Source organism: Prinia subflava, chromosome 23 (assembly GCF_021018805.1).
Source record: "Prinia subflava isolate CZ2003 ecotype Zambia chromosome 23, Cam_Psub_1.2, whole genome shotgun sequence".
Taxonomy (NCBI): domain Eukaryota; kingdom Metazoa; phylum Chordata; class Aves; order Passeriformes; family Cisticolidae; genus Prinia; species Prinia subflava.
Window position 1 is genome coordinate 6,852,121 of NC_086269.1, and position 24,059 is coordinate 6,876,179.

At 50.6% G+C, this 24,059-nt stretch overlaps 2 protein-coding genes across 2 annotated transcripts; one reads left to right on the forward strand and one right to left on the reverse strand.

The window, feature by feature from the left end:
* The first annotated feature begins 555 nt into the window (after positions 1-555).
* ADIPOR1 (adiponectin receptor 1) lies at positions 556-6,871 on the forward strand. Its single transcript, XM_063418296.1, has 8 exons — positions 556-653; positions 769-986; positions 1,645-1,761; positions 2,438-2,609; positions 3,564-3,750; positions 4,757-4,944; positions 6,121-6,314; positions 6,621-6,871. Exons 2-8 carry the CDS (start codon positions 837-839, stop codon positions 6,747-6,749), a joined length of 1,137 nt encoding a protein of 378 aa, XP_063274366.1. The 5' UTR covers positions 556-653; positions 769-836; the 3' UTR covers positions 6,750-6,871.
* Positions 6,838-18,761, reverse strand: TIMM17A (translocase of inner mitochondrial membrane 17A). Its single transcript, XM_063418297.1, has 6 exons — positions 18,629-18,761; positions 13,598-13,697; positions 12,130-12,193; positions 11,262-11,390; positions 10,613-10,723; positions 6,838-8,604 (listed from the first exon to the last, which is right to left on the reverse strand). The coding sequence occupies exons 1-6, from the start codon at positions 18,652-18,654 to the stop codon at positions 8,534-8,536; spliced, it is 501 nt and encodes a 166-aa protein (XP_063274367.1). The 5' UTR covers positions 18,655-18,761; the 3' UTR covers positions 6,838-8,533.
* Positions 18,762-24,059: the final 5,298 nt, after the last annotated feature.

Here is a 24,059-nt window from a genome sequence, read left to right on the forward strand (position 1 = left end):
TAAACACAGAGTCACGTTAGAAAGGAAACATTATTTATTCTGCACCAGGTATAAAGAAAAAGTCTCCACAAACCAAGCACGCCGAGGGGTAAAAGGTTAAATACAGTAAAATTTACATGAACTTGCCTATCTAAAGCATATTCTTCGTCTGCCTAATGCATATTTCTTTTGGTGATGTGACTTAACTCAGTGCTTGAAACACAAAGTTCTTTTCTTCATTAAAGCATCTTCTGTTGGAGAAGTTGAATTACGACAGTTACATTTGCAAAATATGTGAGAATTCATCCTGGGGGCAGATTACGTGAAGGCGGTGTCGCTGTCACCACAGCCGCACGGGCCCGCGGGGCTCTGTCCTCCCGCGGCCCCCGGGTGCCAGCAGAGGGCGGCCGAGCGTGCAGGCACAAAGCTGCGCAGCGCGGCCAGAGCGCCTCCTGCCGGCACCCAAGCGAGGCGGCTCGACCAATCGCAGGGGGCGGCGGCCAGAGGGGTGGGAGAAAAGAAAGACAGACAGCAATTTTGACCAATTATAGAGCGCTCTTTCCAGGATGGTCTCTTGGAGGCGTGGCCCCAAGGCCGGAAGCGGCGCTGCGCTTTCCCATTCCCTTAGCGTTGCTTCCGGTGCCGCCGCCGCCGCCCGCGGGATGTAGCGGCCGGTGAGGGGCGGGCGGGGGAGCGGGGATCCGGGCGCCGCCGCTGCTTCCAGCGTACCGGGGAGAGCCCTGCCCCCGGTACCCCCGGTGTCGGTAACTGTGCTTCTTCCCCCCTCAGTGCGGCGGCAGAAGGACGCGGAGGGACCTTCACCGGCTGCCTCGGAGCCGCACGCACCCGCCGCGCCGATGGCGTCCCGCAAGTCTCCTGCCGGGGCGGGCAGCGGGCTGGCGGCCGCCGGCCGGGACCGGGAGCGGGAACGGGCGCACCTTGAGCTCGCCGAGCTGGGGCCGCTCCTGGAGGAGAAGGGGGACCAAGGACCCACCGGCGCGGCCAGCGTGAGACCCTCCGAGACCCCTGGGCGGGAGGCGTCCCGGAGCCTGGCTCAGCCTCTCGCTCCGTCCCCGTGGATTATCCCGGGAATCTGCCCGTCATCCCATTAATAACTAGAGGAGTACTAGGCTCCGTGTCGTTCCTCGGGCCGGTCCATGTTCCGAGCCGGCCCAAACACTGCTCCTGCCGAGTAGGCTTGGAGCCGGGATAGTTCTTTGCAGGGATGTCACCGGGATCGCTGTGTCTGTGCCGGGTGTTCCCAGGGTGTTTCCAGTGTCTCAGCATTTTCACAGTGCAGGGAATCACCTTCCTGAACCCTTTCCCGGCTGAGGAGAGCGGGAGCGCTGCCGGGACCCAGAGCGTTCCCAGCTCGGAGCTGTCTCTGCTCAGGTGGGCCAGCTGGCGTCTCCCGGCTGGGCTGAGCGGCTGTTCCAGCCTTGATTGTAGGGATGAAAATCCCTGGTGGTAATCCCGTATTTCGATAGGATAAATCTGAGATTAGCCTGCTCGGGATGGGTCAGGCAACAGTGTGTTGCGTAAACGAGGGTGACTGCTGTGTCTTGCCTGTCGCCTCAGAGGGATGAAGCCCCAGGTGCTCTCAGAAGGGCAGGGATGATTCTTCTCCCGGAGGCTGGAACGATTTCCTCCTGCTTCTCCCTGCAGGCCGAGGACCCGCCATGCCCAGCGGCCCGCGAGGAGGAGGAGGAGGTGGTGCGAGTGCTGACCCTGCCTCTACAGGCTCACCATGCCATGGAGAAGATGGAAGAGTTTGTGTACAAGGTACAGGAGCCTGTGGCGATCCCCTGGTCTTGGTTTTGAAACAGATTCCCCAGTCCTAGGGCTTGGGTGAGAGGATGTGTCCGGATAAAGCTCCATGTGATTGCAGCAGGCTCCAGCTTTGCTGGGCTGCTCCCATCAGCACCCCAGGGAACAGTGTGGGAAGGGGATGGCCAGGATGGGGGTTGGCCCAGCCATGGTGGGTGAGGACCTGGGAGCACTCCCAGTGTTCCTGCAGGCCTGGGTGGGGCCCAGGAGCCCAAGTGCCAACCGGGGTGTCAGCTGGTGCCTGTAGTCACTGTGGCTCCTGTGCTGCTTCCCTGATCAAATGGGAATTTCCAACACAGGGAGTGGTCTGTGCTGGTATGGAAGGGTTAAAGCTGAGGGTATTAATTGCCCCTGACTCCCTGGGGGGTCCTGGAATCACTCTTCTGGGGTAGGGTGTGGGCATCAATCCTTATGGGAACTGAGGTGAATCACTCTGTGGGGGGACTGGGAATCATTCCCTGGAGGGTTATGGGGAGCAAAGTGCAGGACATGGGTGGGTGGCATACAGGGTCCACAGGGCACCTGATGTTGGAGAAGCCAAACTTCCTCTCCCCAAGGAACATCCCAGGGCTGGGCTGTTCCCTGTGGGTTTGGGGCTCTGGGCTGCCCTGATCCCCCTGGCATGTTTTAGGTGTGGGAAGGACGCTGGCGCGTGATCCCATACGACGTCCTGCCTGACTGGCTCAAGGACAACGATTACCTCCTGCACGGACACCGGCCCCCCATGCCCTCCTTCCGCGCCTGCTTCCGGAGCATCTTCCGGATACACACTGAGACAGGCAACATCTGGACACACCTGCTGGGTGACTGCGGGGCCGAGGGAGCCCTGGGGCTGGAGGGGCTCACATCCTGCATTAGGGTTAGAACAGGCTTGGTACTGGGTCCTCTCCATGGCCAGGGTTTCCTGTGCGGATCCTGTGCATGCAGGAGGATCAGACATGGAGTGTCTGCAGCTCCTGGAGCCCCTTGGGAGAGAGGGACCAGGGCTGGGCTTAGCCACTGCAGGAGTGGCATGGGAAAATGTGTGCTGGGCAAAACAGGGAAGCCTCAGAGGATGTTCCTCTCAAATGAGTCCAGAGGAGGCCACAGAAATGCTCTGAGGGCTGGAGCTCTTCTGCTTTGGAGCCAGGCTGGGAATGCTGGGAATACTTAGCCTGGAGAAGAGAAAGCTCTAGGGAGACCTCAGAGCCCCTTCCAGTGCCTAAAGGGTCTTCAGGAGAGCTGGAGAGGGACTTTGGACAAGGGCTGGAAGTCACGGGACAAGGGAAAACAGCTTCCCACTGCCAGAGGGCAGGATGAGATGGGATAATGGAAAAAATTCTTCCCTGTGAGGGTGGTGAAGCCCTGGCCTAGGTTGCCCAGAGAAGGTGTGGCTGCCCCATCCCTGGAAATGATCAAGACCAGGTTGGACAGGGCTTGGAGCAGCCTGGGACAGTGGAAGGTGTCCCTAGCCATGGCAGGGGGTAGAACATCGTGGGCTTTAAGGTCCCTTCCCATCTAAACTAGTCTGTGATTCCATGACCCTGTGAAACATAGCAGCTGAGCAGCTCTTTGCCCTGTGCTTGCCCCTTCCCTTGACCCCAGCCCTTCTAACAAAGCCCACTAACAAAGGCCTCAGCCAAGGACCCACTGTGGATTACTGAGCCCCCCTGGGATACATCCAGGACCTCCCGGAGCATGGCCAGGGCTGTTCTTATTCTGGCTCTGCTGACCTTCCCCACTGTCCTCCTGACTTCCCTCTCCATGTGTTCCTGCAGGGTTTGTTCTGTTCCTCTGTCTGGGGATCCTGACCATGTTGCGGCCCAACATGTACTTTATGGCTCCTCTCCAAGAGAAGGTGGTGTTTGGGATGTTCTTCCTGGGAGCAGTGCTGTGCCTCAGCTTCTCCTGGCTTTTCCACACTGTCTACTGTCACTCGGAGAAGGTCTCACGGACTTTCTCGAAGTGAGTCAGCATGAGTGTGGTTGTGTGATCTCCTGGGAGGTTTTAGGTTCTTGCAGCACTTCCTCTTGGACAGCACTGTGTTCCTAAATGTTTTATCCGTGGGGGAAGGGAGCGTCCATCCAATCCAGCATGGAACTGAGGGCAACCACAGCAGGTTTCTGGAGGGTTCTGCCTGAGCACCTTAAATGTGCCTAGTCAGGGGCCTCAGGTGCATGATAAAGATCCTTGTACCCTGCAGCTGCCAAGGGAGCAGGATCCTGGCTCCCAAGTGAACGACCTCTGTGCTCCCAAGGGAACATGCTCTATGCCTCTTGTAGCAGTGAATTGAGGAGGTGTTCTCCTCTCACTGGGCAGCTGGGGGCCATGGCCAGTTTGGCAGGTCCCAGTTTACTGGATGCTTTTAAAAACCTGTTTTTTGGATCCAGTTTGGACTGAAATCAAATGGAAAGAAGGAACACAAACGGGATTCCCAGCAGAGTGGGAAGGCTGGTCAGCAGTTTCTGCCTCTTCCTGGGCTGCTCCAGGAGTCAGGCCCCTGTCAGCCCTCACAGTGAGGTTCTCAAGTGACATTCTGCTCCCACATGGCTGTTAAAGGCATATATTTGGGTGTTGCCTGCTGGGAATTCTGCCCATCTCCTTTGCACAACCCCCAGGGATTCCATGAGATCCTGTCCCCAGAACAAATCCAGCAGGAATGCCCTTGTGTTCCTGGGAAGGCAGTGGGGGCAGTGCAGGGGCTGTTTCGGTGGTGAGATGAGTGGAGGATCACAGATCCATGTGCACAGGGATTCGTTCCCGGTGGTTTGAGCTCCAGCCTTCTCTGGCCCCTCCCTAGCATTCCCACTGTGCCCAGGTCTTTCTCCTGTCACACCTGCCCTGATGTGACTCCAGCACATCCCTCCTGCCCAGTGACTCTGTTCAGGTGCAGGCTGGAGAGTTCCCACACATGGAGGGGGTGGATTTTGGGGCTCACCTGTGGCTCTCTGTCATTGCACTCTGGCTGCAGGTTGGATTATTCAGGAATTGCACTGCTGATCATGGGGAGCTTCGTCCCGTGGCTCTACTACTCCTTCTACTGCTCTCCACAGCCAAGACTCATCTACCTCTCCATCGTCTGTGTCTTGGGTATCTCTGCCATCATTGTGGCACAGTGGGACCGATTTGCCACCCCCAAGCACAGGCAGACCAGAGCAGGTAGGAGCTCCCTCCTCCCTGAGTCCTGGGATACACTTCAGGCAGATCCCATTTAGGAGAAGCTCTGGGCATCTGCAGGATTCATTCCCCCCGAGCAGCACAGCACTGCAGGGAGCAGCCTCCTGCCTTCTCTTGCTGTGCTGGGGATTCATCTCCTGAGCAGAACCTGAGGTTTGGAATTTAAAAATAGCCCTGGGCAGGCTGGGGCTCTGCCTTTCCTCCCTTCTCTGGGAAGCAGTTTAGCAGCAGGAACCTGCAGCTGGGGCAGAGGAGAAAAGCATTCCTGAGCTCCTCCCTGCCAGGGACATGCTGGCTGGTCCCTGCCTGCCTGCCTCCAGCCCCACACCCTAGTTTAACCCCACAGCAGGTCCCATCAGCTGCGCTGAGCACAATGAGACACCTCCCTCCCCAGTTCCCAGGGGTCCTGAAGCAAATGTCTCTCAGAGCACTGTCCTGGGTTTGTGAGTGAGGAAAGACCATGCTGAGACAGAGACCACCTGAAAGCCCTCTGATGAGGGCAGGGGACAGGCAGGACTCACGTCCTGATGGCTCCTCCCCACTGCATCCTGTGCCCCCAGCAAGAGCAGGATCCAGCCAGGTGCCACCTAGAGCCTCTCCAGGCCAGTGTCAGCATGGCGCCACTTGTTCTCAGCCAGCTCATCAGAGGCCAGAGTTGAACATTTCAGCTGCTGCTGAGCTCCTTCCTCAGGACCTGCAAGAAATTCGTTTCCTGAAAGGGGTGCCTGTCTTCCTGGTGCAATCCAAAGGGCTGGCACCTTCCAAAATTGCCATTCCCGTAGCCAGGAGCAGGAGCTGCTGCAGTCCTGCATAAGAAACACTGGGTGGGTTCTACCCAGCGAGCACAGAGGCAGTTTGCCTGGGGTGTGGAACTGTGGATCCCTCGTTTTGTGAAGGATACGTGCCATGAGGATTGGAGAAGTGTAAGGAGTGTTAGGACAACACTCTCAAGCACAGGGTGGGATTGTTTGAGGGTCTCCTGTGCAGGGCCAAGAGTTGGACACAATGATCCTTATGGGTCATCACTTTCCAGCTCGAGATACTCTATGAATTCAGTGAAGAAAAGCTGCTTCCCTAGCACAGGATGAGGGATCAAGGGGAGTTGGTTGGAGCCCTCCATAGTGATCTCTTTTTCATGACCTCCTCTCTGGGCCACAGGCGTGTTCCTGGGGCTGGGACTGAGCGGGGTTGTGCCCACGATGCACTTCACCATCGCCGAGGGCTTTGTGAAGGCCACCACGGTGGGGCAGATGGGCTGGTTCTTCCTCATGGCTGTGATGTACATCACGGGCGCTGGGCTCTATGCTGCCCGCATCCCTGAGCGCTTCTTCCCGGGCAAGTTCGACATCTGGGTGAGTGTGGGGGTGAATGGGTAGTCTGGGGGCAGCTTTGGGGCCGGGGGGGGAGTTATTGAGGGGCTGGAGGCTGAGGGTGTCTGGCTGTGCCTCAGCACATGCTGGCAGGCAGACCTTGAAGGGGTTCTGTGCGTGGGCAGGGCAAAGTACAGGAGTACAGGGTGTGAATCACTGGTGGGTACAACAGAACAGGGAGCAGAGGGCAGAGGACAGTCCTGGAGCAGCGAGGAAGAAGAGGAGGAGGGGTTGACAGTGTTGCTGTCCCCTTTGGTCTGGTCTAAAGGATTTTTTGCTTCCCTGCAGTTCCAGTCTCATCAGATCTTCCACGTGCTGGTGGTGGCTGCAGCCTTTGTCCACTTCTATGGGGTGTCCAACCTGCAGGAATTCCGCTATGGCCTGGAAGGAGGGTGCACAGATGACTCCCTCCTCTGAGAGCGCCTGGTTTTAGTACAAGCTTCCTAAGTGCTTTTTAAACTTTTGTCTTTGCTAAAATCAAAGGAAGACTCAAAACTATTTGGGGTTGTTGGTTTGTTTTTTTTTTTTAAGAAACAAAACATAAGAAGTCGATAAATCCTTTAGCAAGGTTGTTGACCAAATCCTCACCCCCTTCCCCACACACTGTGCTAGGGCTGCAGGGGGGCTCCCGACTCCTCCAGACAGTGTTTTAGCTGCACCAGGATCACCTGCTGCTCCAACAGCACAGGGAGCAACTTGCTGCTCCCGCACAGCTGAGCACATCCCACTCCTATTCTTGCTCCACACACATCAGGAGTTTTGCATATCCCCCATGGCAGTGCCTGGCTGGGGCAGCCCCAGGCACAGGCACATGCTCACGTAATTTAAAGTTTTAATTGTCGTTTTTGTTCTGTTCCATTTTCCTTGACAAAGTAATGTAAACATAAATGAAAGAATATTTAATATTTAATACTAAGCTTTAAGACAACGCGCTGCCACTGCAGTCCTCAGCTCCCTCACTGTCGGGAGGAGGGAGGAAGGACAGTGTTGTAGGGAATGTAGAGCTGCTGTAGCTGATTGAAATAAAAAGGTCAGTAGTTCAGTGTTACCGCTGTGTCCGTGTCTGTTTTTGGAGTGGGGGAAGAGAGGGCTCTGGGCACCTCAGGAGCAGGGCAGGAGTGCCCTGGGGCAGTGGGACTCCTCCAGCTGCAGTGGACTCTGGACTGGGCTGGAATAAAACCGGAAATTGGGGTGTTGTGTTGATGACAGCAGGAAACCCAGCCCTGGCTGGTGACAGCTCTGGGGCTGTGACTTCCCTTGGGGCTCAGCAGGGCAGGAGAGGTGTCTTAGCCTGGCTAGGGTGGGGGCAGTGCAGGACCATGCCCCAGTCAGAAGCTTCTCCTAGTGCACAGGGGCAGTGACTGTCAGAGCGGTTGGAGGGGCAGAGGCCAGCACAGTAAAGCCCAGCTCAGGCAGCTGAAGGCCACTGCCTGACCTATGGGTGAAGGAGTGTGGGCAGAGCCACTACAGCCCCTGTGCCACCTGTCTCTGTCATACCCCAGAGTGGGGGGTGTCCTTTGCTGAGCCGTTTGGATGTGGCCCAGGTTTGGAAATCCCCCAGGCTAGGTACTGTATCAGGAAGTGCCAGCAAGCAACAGCATCAATGAGTTTAATTACCAAGTTACAACAGAAAACCTCACTGGATGTGATTTTGTAACTGCTGGCAAGACAAAAGGGGCTTCCATAGCTGGAGTTGAAGGACAATACCGCAGAGATGTGGTAACTCTGCTCAGGCCAGGATGCAAGATGAAAAGCAGGAGGCTGTGCTGGCAGCAGGTACAATGCTTCCCCTTCCAGCCCCATAACCTAAATCCAACAGGGAAGAGGCTATATTTCAGCTGTGTTCATTGCAGGTGGGACATCCCAGAGGAGACTCCCAAGACTTTCACTCCAGTCTGTGTCCAAAGGATGACAAGACTCTGTTTGCTCCTTGTCTCAAACCTCCTTGTATTCTACCAGACACGTGTAACATTACAGCAATGGAATATATCAGGAATAAATAGATTTTCTTTTCTAAAAGTTCTCCTGAGCAGTTTGACATTGAGAAATGCTGCAGGTCCTCCTCACATGGTGTGGAAGGGACAACCACTGGTGTAAGTACAAACCCTCTCCTCATCCTCCAGGTGGGACCACTCAGGAACAGGGAAGGAGGGGGAAGAGGAGGAGAAGGAGGAGGAGAAGGAGGAGGCAGCCGGGGACCATCACTGGTACTGTCGGTAGTCGCTGAACGGGGCTGGCTGGAGCTGGGATGGATCCTCTGACAACTGTGGGCCTGGAGCAGGGACAGAGGAAAAGGCAAATAAATACCGAAATGCAGGAGATTCTTCCTATTGACAGAATTCACCGCTGGTTTGTTTATATAAATCCCTCTTAAAATTAATCATAAATCCTGGAATTGTTTGGGTTTCATTAAAAGTTTCAAAAGTTGCATAGAATCACAGTCTGGCTTGGGTTGGAAAAGACCCAAGTTTATCGAATTCCACCCCCTGCCATGGGCACTGACACCTTCCACTGTCCCAAGCTGCTCCAACCTGGTCTTGGACACTTCCAAGGATGAGAAGCCCCAGCTTCTCTGGGCAGCCTGGGCCAGCACCTCATCACGCTCACAGGGAAGCATTTCTTCCCAATATCCTATCTCATCCTGCCTTCTGGCAGTGGGAAGCCATTCCCCCCCTTGTCCTGTCACTCCAAGGCGTTGTCCAAAGTCCCTCCTCAGCTCTCTTTTAGGAAAAGTACACTGTGCAAGCTGCTTCAAAGACAAACTACTTCTCTCTAAGTTTCATGGAATCATGGAATTGTGGAATAATTTGGGTTGGAAGGGACCTTAAAGCTCATCTTGCTCCACTCCTTGTCATGGGCAGGGACACCCTGCATTACACGAGGTTTTTTAACAGGGAAATGGAGCAGAGCAGGGAGAGGGAAACCTTTCCAGTCATCTGAAGGAGCTGGAAACTTGCACATTAGTGCCTTTGAGGTGACCTTGGCCCCTCTGGAAAAGTTTAACCATGGTGACTTGCCCGACAACAAAGCAACTAGTGAAGCGGAACAAGCGTGGAGTCAGCTTCTTGATCCCTGCTGCTGGAGGGAGCAATACAGCTGTTGGTGGAACAATCCAGAGAGAATTAATTTTCATGGCCAGATGATACACTTTCTCCAAGGCAGATTAATTTTCAAGCATCTTTAAAGAACAGAAATTGTCACAGTTTAGGTTGGATGAAGAATATTAGTGAACAAACCCAGGAGCAGATTCACTTTGGAATTAGTGACCTGCTACTCATCCAACATGAGTGGTTTGTGTTCTTTCCAAAATAAGGTGAAGCATTTCTCCTATGAGGAAAGACTGGAAGAGCCAGGAAAGCCTGGAGAGCAGAAGGCTCTGAGGAGACCTTAGAGCCCCTTGCAGTGCCTTAAGTGGCTCCAGGAGAGCTGTAGAAGGACTTGAGACAAGGGCCTGGAGGGACAGGACACAGGGATTGGTTTCCCACTGGCAGAGGGCAGGGTTAGATGGGATATTGGCACAGAATTCTTCCCTGTCAGCGTGGTGAGGCCCTGGCACAGGTTGCTCAGAGAAGCTGTGGCTGCCCCTGGATGCCTGGCAGTGTCCAAGGCCAGGCTGCACAGGGCTTGGAGCAACCTGAGATAATGGAAGGTGCCCCTACCTATGGCAGGAGGTAGAATGAGATGGGCTTTGAGGTCCCTGCCATCCAAACCAGTCTGGGATTCTGTGACAGAGGTATTTAGGATTTTCCACAGGAAGCATTCACACAAGTTTCTGACTCAGTGAGAGCTCTGCTTGCATTTTACTTGGGAAAGAAAAAAGGGATGTAGATACTGAAGCAGTTTAGACAAGAATCACCACCACTCTTTTTGGAAATCATATATCTGTACCTGCCAGGTCCTCATCCTCTCATTTACCCCACGGTTCTCCACACAGACCACAGCCTGCCAGAACCACTCCTCTTTACCACAGCTTGCTCCTTGCCATTTCCTCAAACCACTGTGTCCCACCCCTGAGTAAAACCCTTCTGCCACCATGTGCCAGGTATGTGGCAGAAGCCAGGGACAGCAGTGACATCCCTGCTCTCAGCCATGCCACCTCCAGTCTCCCAGCGGGAAGCTGCTGGTGATAATTTTGTGTCATAAGCACCTGCAGCTCCTCCATGGTTTTCCACAGCCTCAGGAGCTGGCAGGGCAGTGCAGATTCACTCTAGGATAAGAAGATGACTGCCAGGGGCACATCAGAAAAGCAAATCCTTGTGACACATCTGCTGGCTCCTTACCATTTGGAAACTGTGTGGAGGCAAATCTTGTCAGCAGAATTCCAGCTCCTTCAATCAGGGCCAGGAGAATTCCTCCCATCGCGGCAGATCCGACCATGGCAACAGGGCCATCTGGAAATGAAAAGCACAAACCAACACTTAATTTCTTTGGTACATGTTAGAATCCACTGAATCCCAGGATGGTTTGGGCTGGAAAGGACCTTAAAGATCATTTCATTCCACCCCCTGCCATGGGCATGGATACCTTCCACTATCCCAGGTTGTTTTAAGCCCCCTCCAACCTGGCCTTGGACACTTCCGTGGATGGGACAGCCACAGCTGCTCTGGGTAACCTGTGTCAGGCCTCTCCACCCTCTTCATGCCTTAATCTCTCCTAAAGCAGACTCAGAGCAGTAATTTAGCATCCATTAAGCTGCATCAAAGCATAATTACTGGGCAATTCCCCCTGCCCTCCCTTCAAGGAACACCAGGAACATTTGGGAGCCTGATTATTACTTTCCTAAGCACAGGAGGAAAGTTTCAGATTATTTTTCAGCATCTGAGACAGCAAATTCCAGTTTGGGTGTCACAGACTGTTGCTTTACTATAACAATGAGAACTGTACATTCAGAGAATAGGAGATTTTCAACTTATATCCCCAGTTTCTTACTTCTTGCAGCTAAAATGGCTCCAGTCAGGGCTCCACTCGTGATGGAATTCCAGGGATCTTCCTTCCCTCTCATTCTGACCATACTGCAGTCAATCATGGAGAAGAGACCTCCCCAGACAGCAAAGCTCCCTGTTCCAAATCATACCAAAAACACTTTGGAGACAGCAGAGAAGCCAGTTGTGCTGCACAACACATGCTGTGGTGTTACTGTGCCCTCTTTCAGATATGAAGTAAATTCAAACTCATAGAGAGCCAAATACAGGTTAAAATCAATACAGGAAAATTTCCAACTTGATATGTCATCATCCCCCTCACCCCTCATTTTATGTATCATCTCACTAATCTACAATCAACTACAGAAAATTCATCAAACTGTGATTATAATCGAACTTTCGTCCTAACAAAGTCAGATTAGCTATGGGAACTTCCAGATTTATTCCTTTTTAACATTTTTCCTCACAGACAATGATGCAGAGTCATGTCACACCTCATCAAACCCTGCTTCTGTGGCCTCAGGAGCTCAGCATCCTACAGCCCATGCATGCACATCCCCAAGTTCTATTTTTGATCCCAGCTGGATCACTTCTTGTAATCAGTTAGTTCTATCTTAACCCTCTCCACACAATGAAGAGGCTCCAAGAAGCTCTGCTGTTTAAGATATGATCAGTTATTATCACTGGGAACACAGACTGTTTCCTCCCCAACCAAACTCATTTTGGATATATCAGAACTGTTTACCCATTGCTTGGGCCAACAAACCTCCTGAGACTCAGCTCAGGTGTCAGTGCAGCTGCACCATGTTAACATTCCCAGACTCTGTTATCTAACAACAGTCAATTCTGTGCAACAAAACCCCAAAATTCATTACCTCCTAGTTGTGGAGCTCTGGTTTTAATGGCTGTCAAACTGCCCCGCAGCCGGTGATTTACACCCTAAAATCAGAGAATTCAGTTAAAACAGAACAGTAAAAATCTTACAGCTGAGCTGAGTCCATATTACAAAAACCTGCCACAGGCCCAACACATTTCTGAGCCCCTTCAGCAGCTGTAAGGAGCTGAATAAAAATGTGATTTACACCTATTTCACTATTTATCACTCCCATACAATATTCCTGTCAGGTACAGATGGGAATTACAGTCACCAGGCAGGAAACAATTTGGGTTCACAGTCTGAGTGGCTCAGTGGGACTGAAGGAGGAATTACAGTAACATTTTAGCAGGGTAACAGTGATTTTTCACATGTATCATCTTTTCTTCCTATCTGATGGACAATCTCACTAGCTGTCCTATGTTTAGTCATTCCTGCAAGTGGAATTGTAGGTGTCTTTGCAGCCAAGAGAAGTAAGGTCATGCCGAGCCTTTCAGAGTCCAATAATCAACACATCACTCAGGACCCCACAGAACATTTACACATTTTCCCACACTTTAAAACAGTTTAAAGAACATCCACCAAGTTTTATTTTTGTTACAATCACTCAAAAGTGGGGATAGGTATATTTAGTAAGTCTTAAGCAAAATTAAGAATCTAATTAGGCACATAGTCCTTTTCAAGTGAAGTGTCTGCAGGATCTGAGTAGTTTGGAAACAGTTATTTATTAAACCCACCTCAAACCAACAGATTATTGTCAGAGTAACATCAAAACCACCTTATATATCAAGTCAGAGAAATTTTTAAAAAAATGTTCAAGCAGCAATTGGATCTTAATTTATCAAATGTCTCTGCAATGGGTTTATAGACAAACTTTTGCAGCAGATATCCCAGAAGTAAAAATTGACTTGCATCAGCAAAACTTCACTTCCATGTTTACTCATTCCTGCACTGAAACCAAACTTGAGCATTAAAAAAATGAGTTAATAATAAGGGCAATGATTAAATAAGAGATTAATTAAAGAAAATTATACCCTTTAATATAAATCTGATGGAGAAAAAGATTCTTTCTTTGAGTTGTTCCCTGCTTTGAAAGAAAGGGAAAGGCCAGGAGAGGAAGGAGAACCCAGGCTTCATGTCCCTCCATGCAGACAGAACCACAGACAGGAGATCAGCCAAGATGGATCTTTCCTGCTGCACCTCCCCATCCTGAGGGAAATGTTCACCAGTTAGGGAGGAATAAGTTACCACTGCAGCCACCAGAAGCAGCAATTTTATCGTAAAAGATGAAGCCCCACAGATCTTGAGCCAGGACAGATTCTCATGGTCTGGATTAACAATGTACAAGTCTTTAATCAACCCTGCTCCCTGTACAGGGATTTATTCTCCTTCCCCTTCACTACCACACCCTGGGGAAGGACAGTGGAGGCAAGACTGCAGTCAATGCACCTTCAGAGGATTTTACTCACCACTGGGGAATTTCTGAAGCCTTTGATAGCCTGGAAAATGCCCCCTCCTATGGCCCCCATGGTGAAGGCCCCTCCACAGTCATCCACTATCCTCCAGGGACTGGAAAGAAAAATAGAGATGAAAATATTAAACCCCATCATGTTAAACTGTGTGAGTGGGATGGATCCAGCACTTTGGCACCTGCATAGCTGGGGTGAATACCAGTGGCTAAACTGAATCACATCCAGCTCCCTGAGCAGGCAGCAACAAAAAACCAAGACTATTACAGCAAAACAAACTCAACCTTTGCCACAGTCTCCTGGCCCACTTCCTTGGAGTGGGAAGTACCAAATATACAGAAATGTCTGAACTCCTCACACAAGGCAGAGAGACTCTGCCTTTCCATGACTCCCATCATGGAAAACTCCTGCAGAATTCCAGCTCTGCCCTACTTACATAGTGTAAATAGCTTTCAATTTCCTGATCTCATTCTTCTCTTGACCTACAGAGAACTGAGGTAGCATATTCCATGAGTCTCAGATCCCAGTTGGCACAAAACACATTTTCTTGAATCACTCACTCTTTTCATTAGTTCTGCTTATTTAAGTGAGACTTCAAAGTCATCTCTGCTGAGCTGTGGAAAGGTTTTTCCTGATGCATCCTTGATCTCTGAAGTCCATTCAAACAAAACAGAAATCCCCTCAGAGGTATAGCACCCACAATTCCTGCTCAAACACGACAGAGCAGCCAGGAAAACCTTGCATAAAAGCACCTTCTTGCAGCACAGACTGTCAGTACCTGCCAGGGGAGCCTTAATTTGGGGTTCAGAACCTTTGCCAAGAACTGGAGCCTTGTAACCCTAAACCAAACTCTTAAATTAGATGAGCTTTGAAATGCCATTAACTTCAGTTGTCACTGTGGGTATTTTCAGAGTATAAAATAACAAAGTTGTTTGGTTTCTTTCATCTTGTGTTGAAATCTTCCGGCCAAGCACTCAGGTGATTTAACTCCTACACTGCCAATAATCAGAAAATGCAAAAATCAGCCTACAACAGCACGCAGGTCACAAATCTGAGCACCATGGCAAGCTCAGTGTTTCTGTCAGGCAGAAGCGTTGATGAGCACTTTCAATTTCACTTAGAATGTCATGTTTCTGTTCCTGAGGATCTCCTACAGCTTCCAGCTCCTGCACATGAGGACATGATCCCTGACCTGCCACTTCCCCACCTTACAGACCTCCTCTAGTGGGGGTGACAAACCCCCCTCACTGTGCTACAGGCTTCACCACAAGGTGTTTCCTTCCTGAAGAAAGTTATCTCTAATCTGCAGTCCCTCCCCCTGAGTGCTCTCCTAGGCTCCTCATGTTCACAACCTATTTCCAAACCTCCTCCTCTGTAGCCAGTCCTGCCCCCTGCCCAAGGTAACTCCTGTGTGCACAAGTCACACTTAATGTTGACTTTGCTTTTTGTACCTTGGATCGCTGTGTTGTTCCCAAGCCACCAGGACCCCACCCAAGTGTAACCACCAGGTGTCCTCAGTGACAACTACATCCAGGTCTCAAATCCACCTCACCTCAGCAAGCAGGAGGGTGTATTTTATCCTTAATCACCTCTTGTCTGCCCTGCCTGCACATGGTCTCATCTCATTACAATCCCCTCAGCCCTAACTGCATTCAATAATACAACAGTTTACTTTCCTTCCACTCTTTCCTGCATCAGGGAAAGGTTCCAGGCACACTCTTGTCCAAGATGCCAAGATGAAAAGCAACTCACATCTTTTTTCTCAGGGATTTTTTGTTGTTTTGTTCTCACATCTCCTGTGCAGATTTTTATCTCCTCTGCTGTGAATCAAACATCCCAGCTCTCTCCCTTTGTTAACTCGCTAAAAGTGATCTCGTTAAAAGGCTTTTTGGAAATCTAAATGGATTATGTAAAGTGGGCTTCCCTTTTCCACAAAGTCAAGGAATTCTAATCTACAAATCGTGGCTGTTTTTTCCTGAAGCCTTGTTAATGAGACCCAAATCATCAAATGCTTCCTTCTTTAACCATATTAGCCGTTACATTTGGGGTTCCCAATTTTCCTTTTAAACTACTCTCCAAGCTTTTCTGAGCAGCTTTTAAATGAGAGAACATCTTTGATCCCAGCACAGCCTGCCTGTGTGTCAGCTCCTCCAAACTCCCTCAGAGCTAACACAAAATACCCCCAGCCCCTGGCACTGCTTGACCTCATAAAGAATTGGAGGAGAAGAGATTATTCCATTGTTAATCTGGCACTTATCTACAAGTATAACATTACTGTGAATTGTTTCTCTGACTCTGAGGGAGCACTGGCTGTAGGGAAATGACATGTGAATAAGGTCAGGTTCCTGCTCCTGATGGCACCATAGATTGCTCAGAGATGAGGAGAGCAGAGGGCAAGACTTCACTTTTCCCAGGACCCCAGGACAGCCACACTGCAGGGGGATGTGGGCCACTGAACAGCGAACCAAGGTGATTTCACCCAGAAGCTGTTCATTGTTAACAATACAATCTCAATTATAGATTCTACAGTCTCTGGCTCACGTGGGCACACATGTTTGGGTTGGCTAAGTCACTTGCTCAAGAGGCAGGTACATCTCCTTCAGGACATCTAATTGCTCAAACGTCCATCATCGTGTCATCCATCATAATGTCACGCCTTCTGTATCTAGGGTTTACATTCCTTGTGGATAGTTTCTCAGGTTCTCTGTTCTTATTTTAATCCTGTTATTTTCCCAGTAACCTTGATGAATTCCTGAGGGCTCTAATAACAAAACTGCAGATGGCTTGATAAGATTACTCACTAACAGTTTGGCTGATGCATCAAAATAGCCTGTTACACAGAAGCATTGCTACACCACACACCGGCTCTGGCTGCCAGGGAGAGGGCTGACTCCTTCCTCCAAGCCTCACAGCACCCTGCAGTTCTCTTGACAGCTGGATAACCACTGGAATCAGACGCCACCACACTTTAAACTAACAAAGGGGCCTCTTTGTGCCAATGGCTCACAGGGAACCAACCTGACCCCAGGATAGCAGCTCCTGGGGGCTGGATAACAGGGGAACCCCAGGGTGACCAGCAGTAAAGGAGCCAGAGCAATGGGGGACACCAAAAGCCCCACATGGCTGGGCAGCAAAACATCCCTATTGCACAGCATTAAGGACACAGCTCCAAGCTGTGCCTGGGGAGTGTCAGGAGGATATCAGGAGGAATTTCTCCACAGAAAGGACTGTCAGGCATTGGAAGGGGCTGCCCAGGGAGCTGGTGGAATCCGCATTCCAGGAAGTGTTCAAGGAATGACTGGATGCGGCACTCAGTAGTCTGATCTGGTTGAGAAGATGGGGTCACAAGTTGACAATGGGTCACAGGTTGGACTTGATGGTCTGAGAGGTCTTTCCAACCTCAGTAATTCTGGGATTACCCAGAGCCCACAGCAATCTATAACTAAATAGTATTGACTTTGCTCACTTTTATGCTGTAAAAAGGCAGGGGTGATGTTTATGGACAAACTTAACACATGTCAGCAGAGCACCCTGCAAAGTTTGGGGAAAGCCTCATGAGCAGTTGCAGGTCTCTGTCTCCAAAAGTGAGCAGAAACTCAGGATGGTTTGGTCTGGAAGAGACTCAAAGTTCATCCCATTCCACCACCTGCCATGGCAGGGACACCTTCCACTATCCTAGGTTGCTCCAAGCCCCATCCAACCTGGCCTTGGACATTGCCAGAGATGAGGCAGCCACAGCTTCTCTGGGCAGTTTGGGCTAAGGTCTCACCACACAGGTAAGAATTTTTTCTACTATCCCATCTAACCCTGCCCTCTGGCAGTGGGAAGTCATTCTCCCCTGTCCTGACTCCAGGCCCTTGTCCCAAGTCCCTCTCCATGCTGAGAAACTCTGCCTGTGATTCACTAACCCTGCACTTGAGCTTCCATTTAGCCCTTTTATTACTACACATACAACCTTTGACTCGCAACCGAAGTGGCTGTGTAGGTCTACAAAGACAGTGCTGAACCATGACAGGATTCAGACACCACCAGCCTGATATGAAGGGGACCAGGGGGCTGGACTAGGCCTATGGAAATGGGAGGGAGAGGGGCAGGGCCACTGGGGGTATGAGAGAAGCCTGGGGGGGTGAAGGATGAGGGAGGATTTGGGGGCTGAGGGGAGGTTAAGGATGAATTAAGGGTGAGAGAAGGCTGAGGAGGACGTGGGAGAGACTGAGGATGGAGGAGACTGAGGATGAGTGAAAGAATTGAGAAAAAAATACGGGTGAGAAAAGCCTGAGTGGGGCGTGGGGGAGGCTGAGAGTGAGGGGGGCTTTGGGTGAGATGGAGGCCTGAGGATGAGGGGGTGAGATGGTAGCTGAGGATGAAGGGGGACTGAGGATTGGAGGAGCTGTACATCGGGGGGAGACATGGGGCAAACTGAGAATGAGGGGGGGATTGAGAAGAGATAATCTGAGAACGACGAAAGGACTATGAATGAGGAGGGGAGCGGAAGAGGGGAGCCTGTGAATGAGGAAGGGACCGAGAATGTGAGGAGCTGAGGATAAGGAGGAATTGAGTATAGGAAGGCCGACAGGAAGCACTAAGGATAAGGGAAGGCTGGAAGGGAAGCTGAGGATGAGGGACCGACGTAGGGCTGCGAATAAGGGGGGTGCTGAAGGACCGAACGTGGGACCGTCAGTGCAGCGCCTGCCGCCTCCCTAGGCGCATGAGCGGCGCAGGTCGGGGGGCCCGCCGGCTCCTCGCCGCTCCGGGAGGCCCCACGGGGCTCGGCAGCGGCGGGGTTTGGCTGCCCAGGACGCGAGCCCGCGGCACGGCCTCCGCCACCTCCCTCAGGGTCCCCACCAAGGTCAACCCCGCCCCCCCGACGGGGAGCGGCCCCGGGGCGCGCCCGCACCTCTCCCCTGCCCTTTCCTGGTGCTCGCGGATCCCGATCCCGATCCCGATCCCGATCCCGATCCCGATCCCGATCCCGATCCCGATCCCGATCCCGATCCCGATCCCGGCCCAGGCCCGCTCCGCTCTCCTCACCAGGGCTCGCGAGCATACTCCTCCATCTTGCCCAGCCCCACCACCTCCCCGCACCCGATTGGCTGCGGCGGCCTCGCGCCGACCAATGGCAGTGGAGGGCCGGACGAGGGGGGCGGAGTAAAAAGTATCTGCGCGTGCGTATGCCCGGCCCCGCCCCCTGCCCCGGTGCTGATTGACAGGGCGGTGACGATGTCGCCGAGCCGTGAGGGGGAAATCCCAGCGGGAGGGTTCCGGTGGGTGGGACGGACCTTAAATCCCATCCAGTGCCGCGCCCTGCTACGGGCAGGAACCCCTTCCATTATCTCAGGGTGCTCCAAGCGCTGTCCAACCTGACCCTGTACATTTCCGGGCACAGGACAGCCAGAGCTTCTCTGGGCAACTTGGGCCAGGGCTTCACCATCTTCACAGCAAAAGGAATTCCTTTCCAATACCCCATCTAACCCTTTGTGAGTGGGAAGCCCTTTGTCCTGTCACTCCAGGCCTTTGTCCAAAGTCCATCTCCAGCTTTTTTAGGAACAGTGCCTGTGCAAGTTGCTCCAAGGACAAACCACTCCACTCTAAATTTCATGGAATCATGGAGTGGTTTGGGTTTGAAGGGACCTTAAATCTCATCCCATTCCACCCCCTGCCATGGGCAGGCACATCTTCCACTAGACCAAGTTGCTCCAAGCCTGTAACATCAGGATCCAAGCCCATGTCATTCTGGGCTTACACCAGAATGCATGCTGCATGAGCTGTGCTGACCTCACATGTCCCAGGGGATGCTCCTGTGTGTAGCTGGGAGCTGAGACTTGACATCCCTATCGCCAGGTCAGTTCCCTGGGCAGGCAGAGAACAGTGTCTGTGCTGGCAGAAGGTTCCTGGGCAGCTTGCAAAGCTCTGGGCACAAGATGAGGGTGTTCCCTCCTGTCCTATCAGTTTTTCCCTGGAACCAGAGCTCTACCCCCACCCGGTTCCTGTCAGGAAGTTGTGGAGAGTGAGGTGGTCACCACCACTCAGCCTCCTTTTCTGCCCTGGAGCCTTGCCCCACCCAGTGGTTTGCAGCCACTCTAAGTTCTAAATTGCTTATTCTTTTCTACTCCTAATTTATCAGTACATGCTCTGCTCTCCTGTAAAGGCAGCAAATCATTCTGCAGCAAAAACTGAATGAAAAACAGGTTGTTATCCAAGGATTTAATTATTTTAATAAATAATGGGCTGAAGGACCATCAATGAGCTACAATGCCCCACCTGTTGTGTTGGGGTTTGATGCTGTGAAAAACGTGAGATGATTAATTCATGTTCTTATGGTAAATTGGAAAATTATAAAGCTGTATAAATTTATATCAGGTAAAAGTCTATGTTTCAGGAGGTTTCTGCAGCAGATGGTGAAACTGACCACCCTGAAAATCAGGCGTCTCCATTCAGAAGGGAATAAAAGACTTTGCAGCCTTCTCAAGTATTGGGAGGGGACCTGTTGAGATGAGCCGGTATCAGCAACTCACACCTCTACGGCTCAGAGCAGGAACTCTCACCGATCAAATGCTGCGTGCCAACAGGGACTCTCACCGATCAAATGCTACGTGCCAACAGGATCATCACACACTTCTACGACAGTTAAATTACTCAAAGCAAGGACTAACTCTGGACATTACCATTTGAATGTGCCAGGGGACCCTTTCGGGATTTAGTATAAACAAAGTTAATGGCCGGTGCTTAGTGAAACAATGGGAGAAAGGTTGCCGAGGGGGAAGTTAAGGGTACTTAAGTTAAGCCTTTGGGTGGGCAAAGCGTGAACCCAGCTAGAGACACCGACTGCCAGGTTCTGTGTCTCTGGGGTCACCCTTGGCTCAACTTTTCCCGGGAGAAATTCTGTCAAGTAAGTGTCGCTGTTTGTGGGGTTCGTATTGTTTTGTTTTTATTGCTTAAAATTGTTATAATTTGATTCCAAATTTTGTGATTTGAATTTTAATAAACCAAATTATTGAATTTGGCAATAAATTTGTCCTGGCATTTATAACAGATGCTTTAAAAGATTCCTAGGGTTTCACAAACAGGTGTGTTTGGCCTCATTTAAGGTGAGGGAGTGGAGGTCATGCAATTTTGGAGATTCCTGGGAGATGGTATCCTGGCTTCTACTTTAGCCAAGAAGGGGAGATGAGGAAAGTAGGAAATCTTGGCCTTTCTCAGCCACTGGAGCAGCTCTTCCCCACTCCTGTGTCCTCTGGCACTGCTGTGACTTCATCCCCCTGTGCAGGGCAGTGGTGAGGCAACTCCTCCAGTCCTGGGGTCAGTTATGGGCCACTCAGTTTGGGAAGGACACTGAGGAGCTGGAGTGTGTCCAGGGAAGGGAATGGAGCTGGGGAAGGGGCTGCAGCACCAGGAGCAGCTGAGGGAGCTGGGGGGTTCAGCCTGGAGAAAAGGAGGCTCAGGGGGACCTGCACACTCTTCAGACTCCCTGACAGGAGTGTGTAGCTGGGGCGGAGAGGGGAGGGAGAGAGGTGTTCGCCATCAGCTCTGCTGCCACGGAACAAGGGACAGGACAAGAGCAAACGGCATTAAGCTAGGCCAGGGGAGGTATCACCCTGGTTTTGAAGACTTTTCTAAGCTGTAATGTTCTTCATATTTGTTATAAATGCCAATCTACTTTGCCAATTGAAATATAATTTGGTTTATTATAAAAATCAAATTACAGAATTTTGGTAGAACCAACAAGCGGAGTTACAGTGACGATAACCCGGGATCGTCAGAAGGTGAACGGAAAGCAGCCTCTGTCGCACTGCAGTCCCCCAGAGTTCACAAACTGGCCCCGTTTGGGGTTCACGTTTTATATAGTTTATTTTGCCCCCGGCATAAGATTTCCACACAGTTCTTTGTTTTCTTGGAATAGTTATTCGAATGCATGGCTGTCGTAGAACTGCTGAATGAGGTTTCCTATGGGAGGAAGAAGTGTTAATTTCTTTCTCTGGTGGGTGAATGGAAGACAGAAATTTTTTGAATGGACAGGCGTTCTCTTCCGGAGATCAGCGAGATGGTGAAGCTCTGATGGTTCTGCTGCTTTCGGGAGGAGAACTGATTGCTTATCTTAATGTGTCCTCCTTTCTGATGCCAATGACAGTGTCTCCAGTTCCTGACATTTCATTGTGTCCTCCTAAATGGTGGTTTCTGGGTGTTGCCTGCCTTGGAATTCGTCAGTTCCTTCCGTGGCTGGCTGGAATTGAGGTTATATTCTACATAACATATTTCCAGTTTGCATTTACCCAAAACATGATTTTAGCATATTATAATCCATAAAACCACGAATTAACCCACTACATTTATCACAATATTGGTGTCAGAATTTTTACTTTCTCACAGTTTGTACTATAAACAATGGCCATGTTTCGCTAACTCTTCCATTGTTTACCTATTTTTAGGTGGGCGGAGAAAGTTGATTGACAGTTGGCTTTACCAATGTGGTTTGAGGGGTGGAATTCCATCATCCAATCCACAAGCCCCATAAGAAATGTATAAAATTGAGTTTTGTAAAGAAACTCGTCCCTTTTCCTGCTCTGCACACCTGCGTGTCCTCGTGTGGTTCTTTTCATGTCATCTGTGACAGGGAGGTTCACTTTGGATAGTGGGAAAAATTTCTTCCTGGAAAGGTTGGTCAGGCCCTGGCACAGCTGCCCGGGGCAGTGGTGTAATCACCATCCCTGGGGGGTTTTAAAAAACATATGGATGTGGCACTTGGGGACATGGGTTTGTGGTGGCTTTGGCAGTGCTGGGGGAACTTAGAGGGCTTTTCCAAACTCAGCAATCCCATTATTTTGTGACTGATCCAACCCTTTTCAAGGTGGTTCTTTGCTGTAGTCCTTATCCTTTCCCTTAATGAGTGGTAGGTTAATTAAATCAGGCCAAATGGTCATTCTGGCCCCACCTTTCACAAGCTGTGGGAGAGCTGGTAGAACATGGTGAGTCCATGAGGTACAGGAGCTTCAGCATCACCCAAGGGCAGGCTCAGGGAAGATATCAAAGGCTTTCTGGGATTTCTGAGTTTCCCCACAGCCAGGGTTTGGTTCGTTTCCCAAAACGTGTAGTCTTCTCCACTCTTGCTGTCATGTGAACATGTCTCTGGAGAGGAGGTTTTGGCATTGGGTTTGGGAGAGAAGCGATTTCTCTCACTGGCCACAATGAGACACTAATTTTGAAGCTTTGAGAAAAGCTAAGGTTATAGTTAACAATAGATGTTGCTGATTTAGCAAAAATGAAGATATAAGCTTTGCTGAAATCAGTTAAAAGTTAGAGGATGGTTAAAAGAAACCGGATTTAAGATAAGCTACCCCAGATCTAATAACTCATTGCTTGTCAAACACAATACAACAGTATAACACAAGACCTCCTGTTTCCAGAAACCCACTGAAATAGTCCTGGAAAACAGGAAACAGGGAGTTCTACCATCCATCAATCACACCTGCACTGAAAAGGTTGGAAGTTTAGAACGAGGAAGACTCATTTTACTTCCTCCTTTTAGTGACCACTCCTCACAAAAGGACCACCGACCCATTTCAGGGAACAAACTACGCATGCTTAATAGCCTTTGTGTCAATTAGCATACGAAGCAGAGAAGAGGAAATGTCAGGGGCATGAATATGCATTTGTATTTTGTGTATTCAACATTTTTTGTAAATAAAGGCTTTGTAATTACCTGTGATCTTTGCAGTGTGCATTAGGGAGCTATCCCATTTAAACATGCACTTTCTAACTTTAGCTGTTAGAGAGTTTTTTGTCCGTCACAGTTGGATATTGATATTTGATAGATATTCGTATTTTAATAAATCAACAAGACACCCACCGCCGGTTGTGGCTAAGCAGGGAAATGTCAGTCTTCAGCAAACAGCTTAGAAAATTATAAAAAGATCAGGTTTTGACCTCTCTTCCTGCAAGCTCTGAAGGAAAGGGAAAGAAAACAGGCTAAAGGAATCCAGCCAAAGTTCAGCTGTCCTTTATCAACTAATAGGGAAGAATAAAGGCAGATGGATGGTCCTAGATGGCAATGAGAGAGGTGGGGGTATGGAAAGATTTCTCAGCTCTGCCAGAGTTTGTAAATATGCCTGGAAAAGCTGCTTAGTCTGCCTCTGTCTCTGTCCCTCCTCTCTAATGGCTTGTTGTGGTGCTTCCAAGCCAATGGTTTGGAAATACCCATTAGTGCCCTCGAGGTGGTGTTTGCTATGGAGATGGGATCCCAATAAATCCAGGACTGAGGGACTCAGAGCTGCCAAGAGCTCCTGTGTGCCAAGCCACACCACATCCCACTGCTCTAAACCACACAGGGCTTGGACTAGACTATCTCTCTGATGAGGAGAGACTGCAGGAGCTGGGCCTGGTTAGTCCAGAGAACACTGAGAGGGGATCCCATCAATCCAGACAAATATCTCCAAGGGGTGTCAGAGGATAGTGCCAGACTCTTTTC

Coding starts and splice junctions, on each gene's coding strand:
- ADIPOR1 (XM_063418296.1), top strand. CDS start 837: ATGGCGTCCCGCAAGTCTCCTGCCGGGGCGGGCAGCGGGCTGGCGGCC. Junction 1,762..2,437: donor TGGAAGAGTTTGTGTACAAG/GTACAGGAGCCT, acceptor GGCATGTTTTAG/GTGTGGGAAGGACGCTGGCG. Junction 2,610..3,563: donor CATCTGGACACACCTGCTGG/GTGACTGCGGGG, acceptor GTGTTCCTGCAG/GGTTTGTTCTGTTCCTCTGT.
- TIMM17A (XM_063418297.1), bottom strand. CDS start 18,654: ATGGAGGAGTATGCTCGCGAGCCCTG. Junction 13,698..18,628: donor GAGTATGCTCGCGAGCCCTG/GTGAGGAGAGCG, acceptor TTTTCTTTCCAG/TCCCTGGAGGATAGTGGATG. Junction 10,724..11,261: donor AGCCATTTTAGCTGCAAGAA/GTAAGAAACTGG, acceptor TTTCATTTCCAG/ATGGCCCTGTTGCCATGGTC.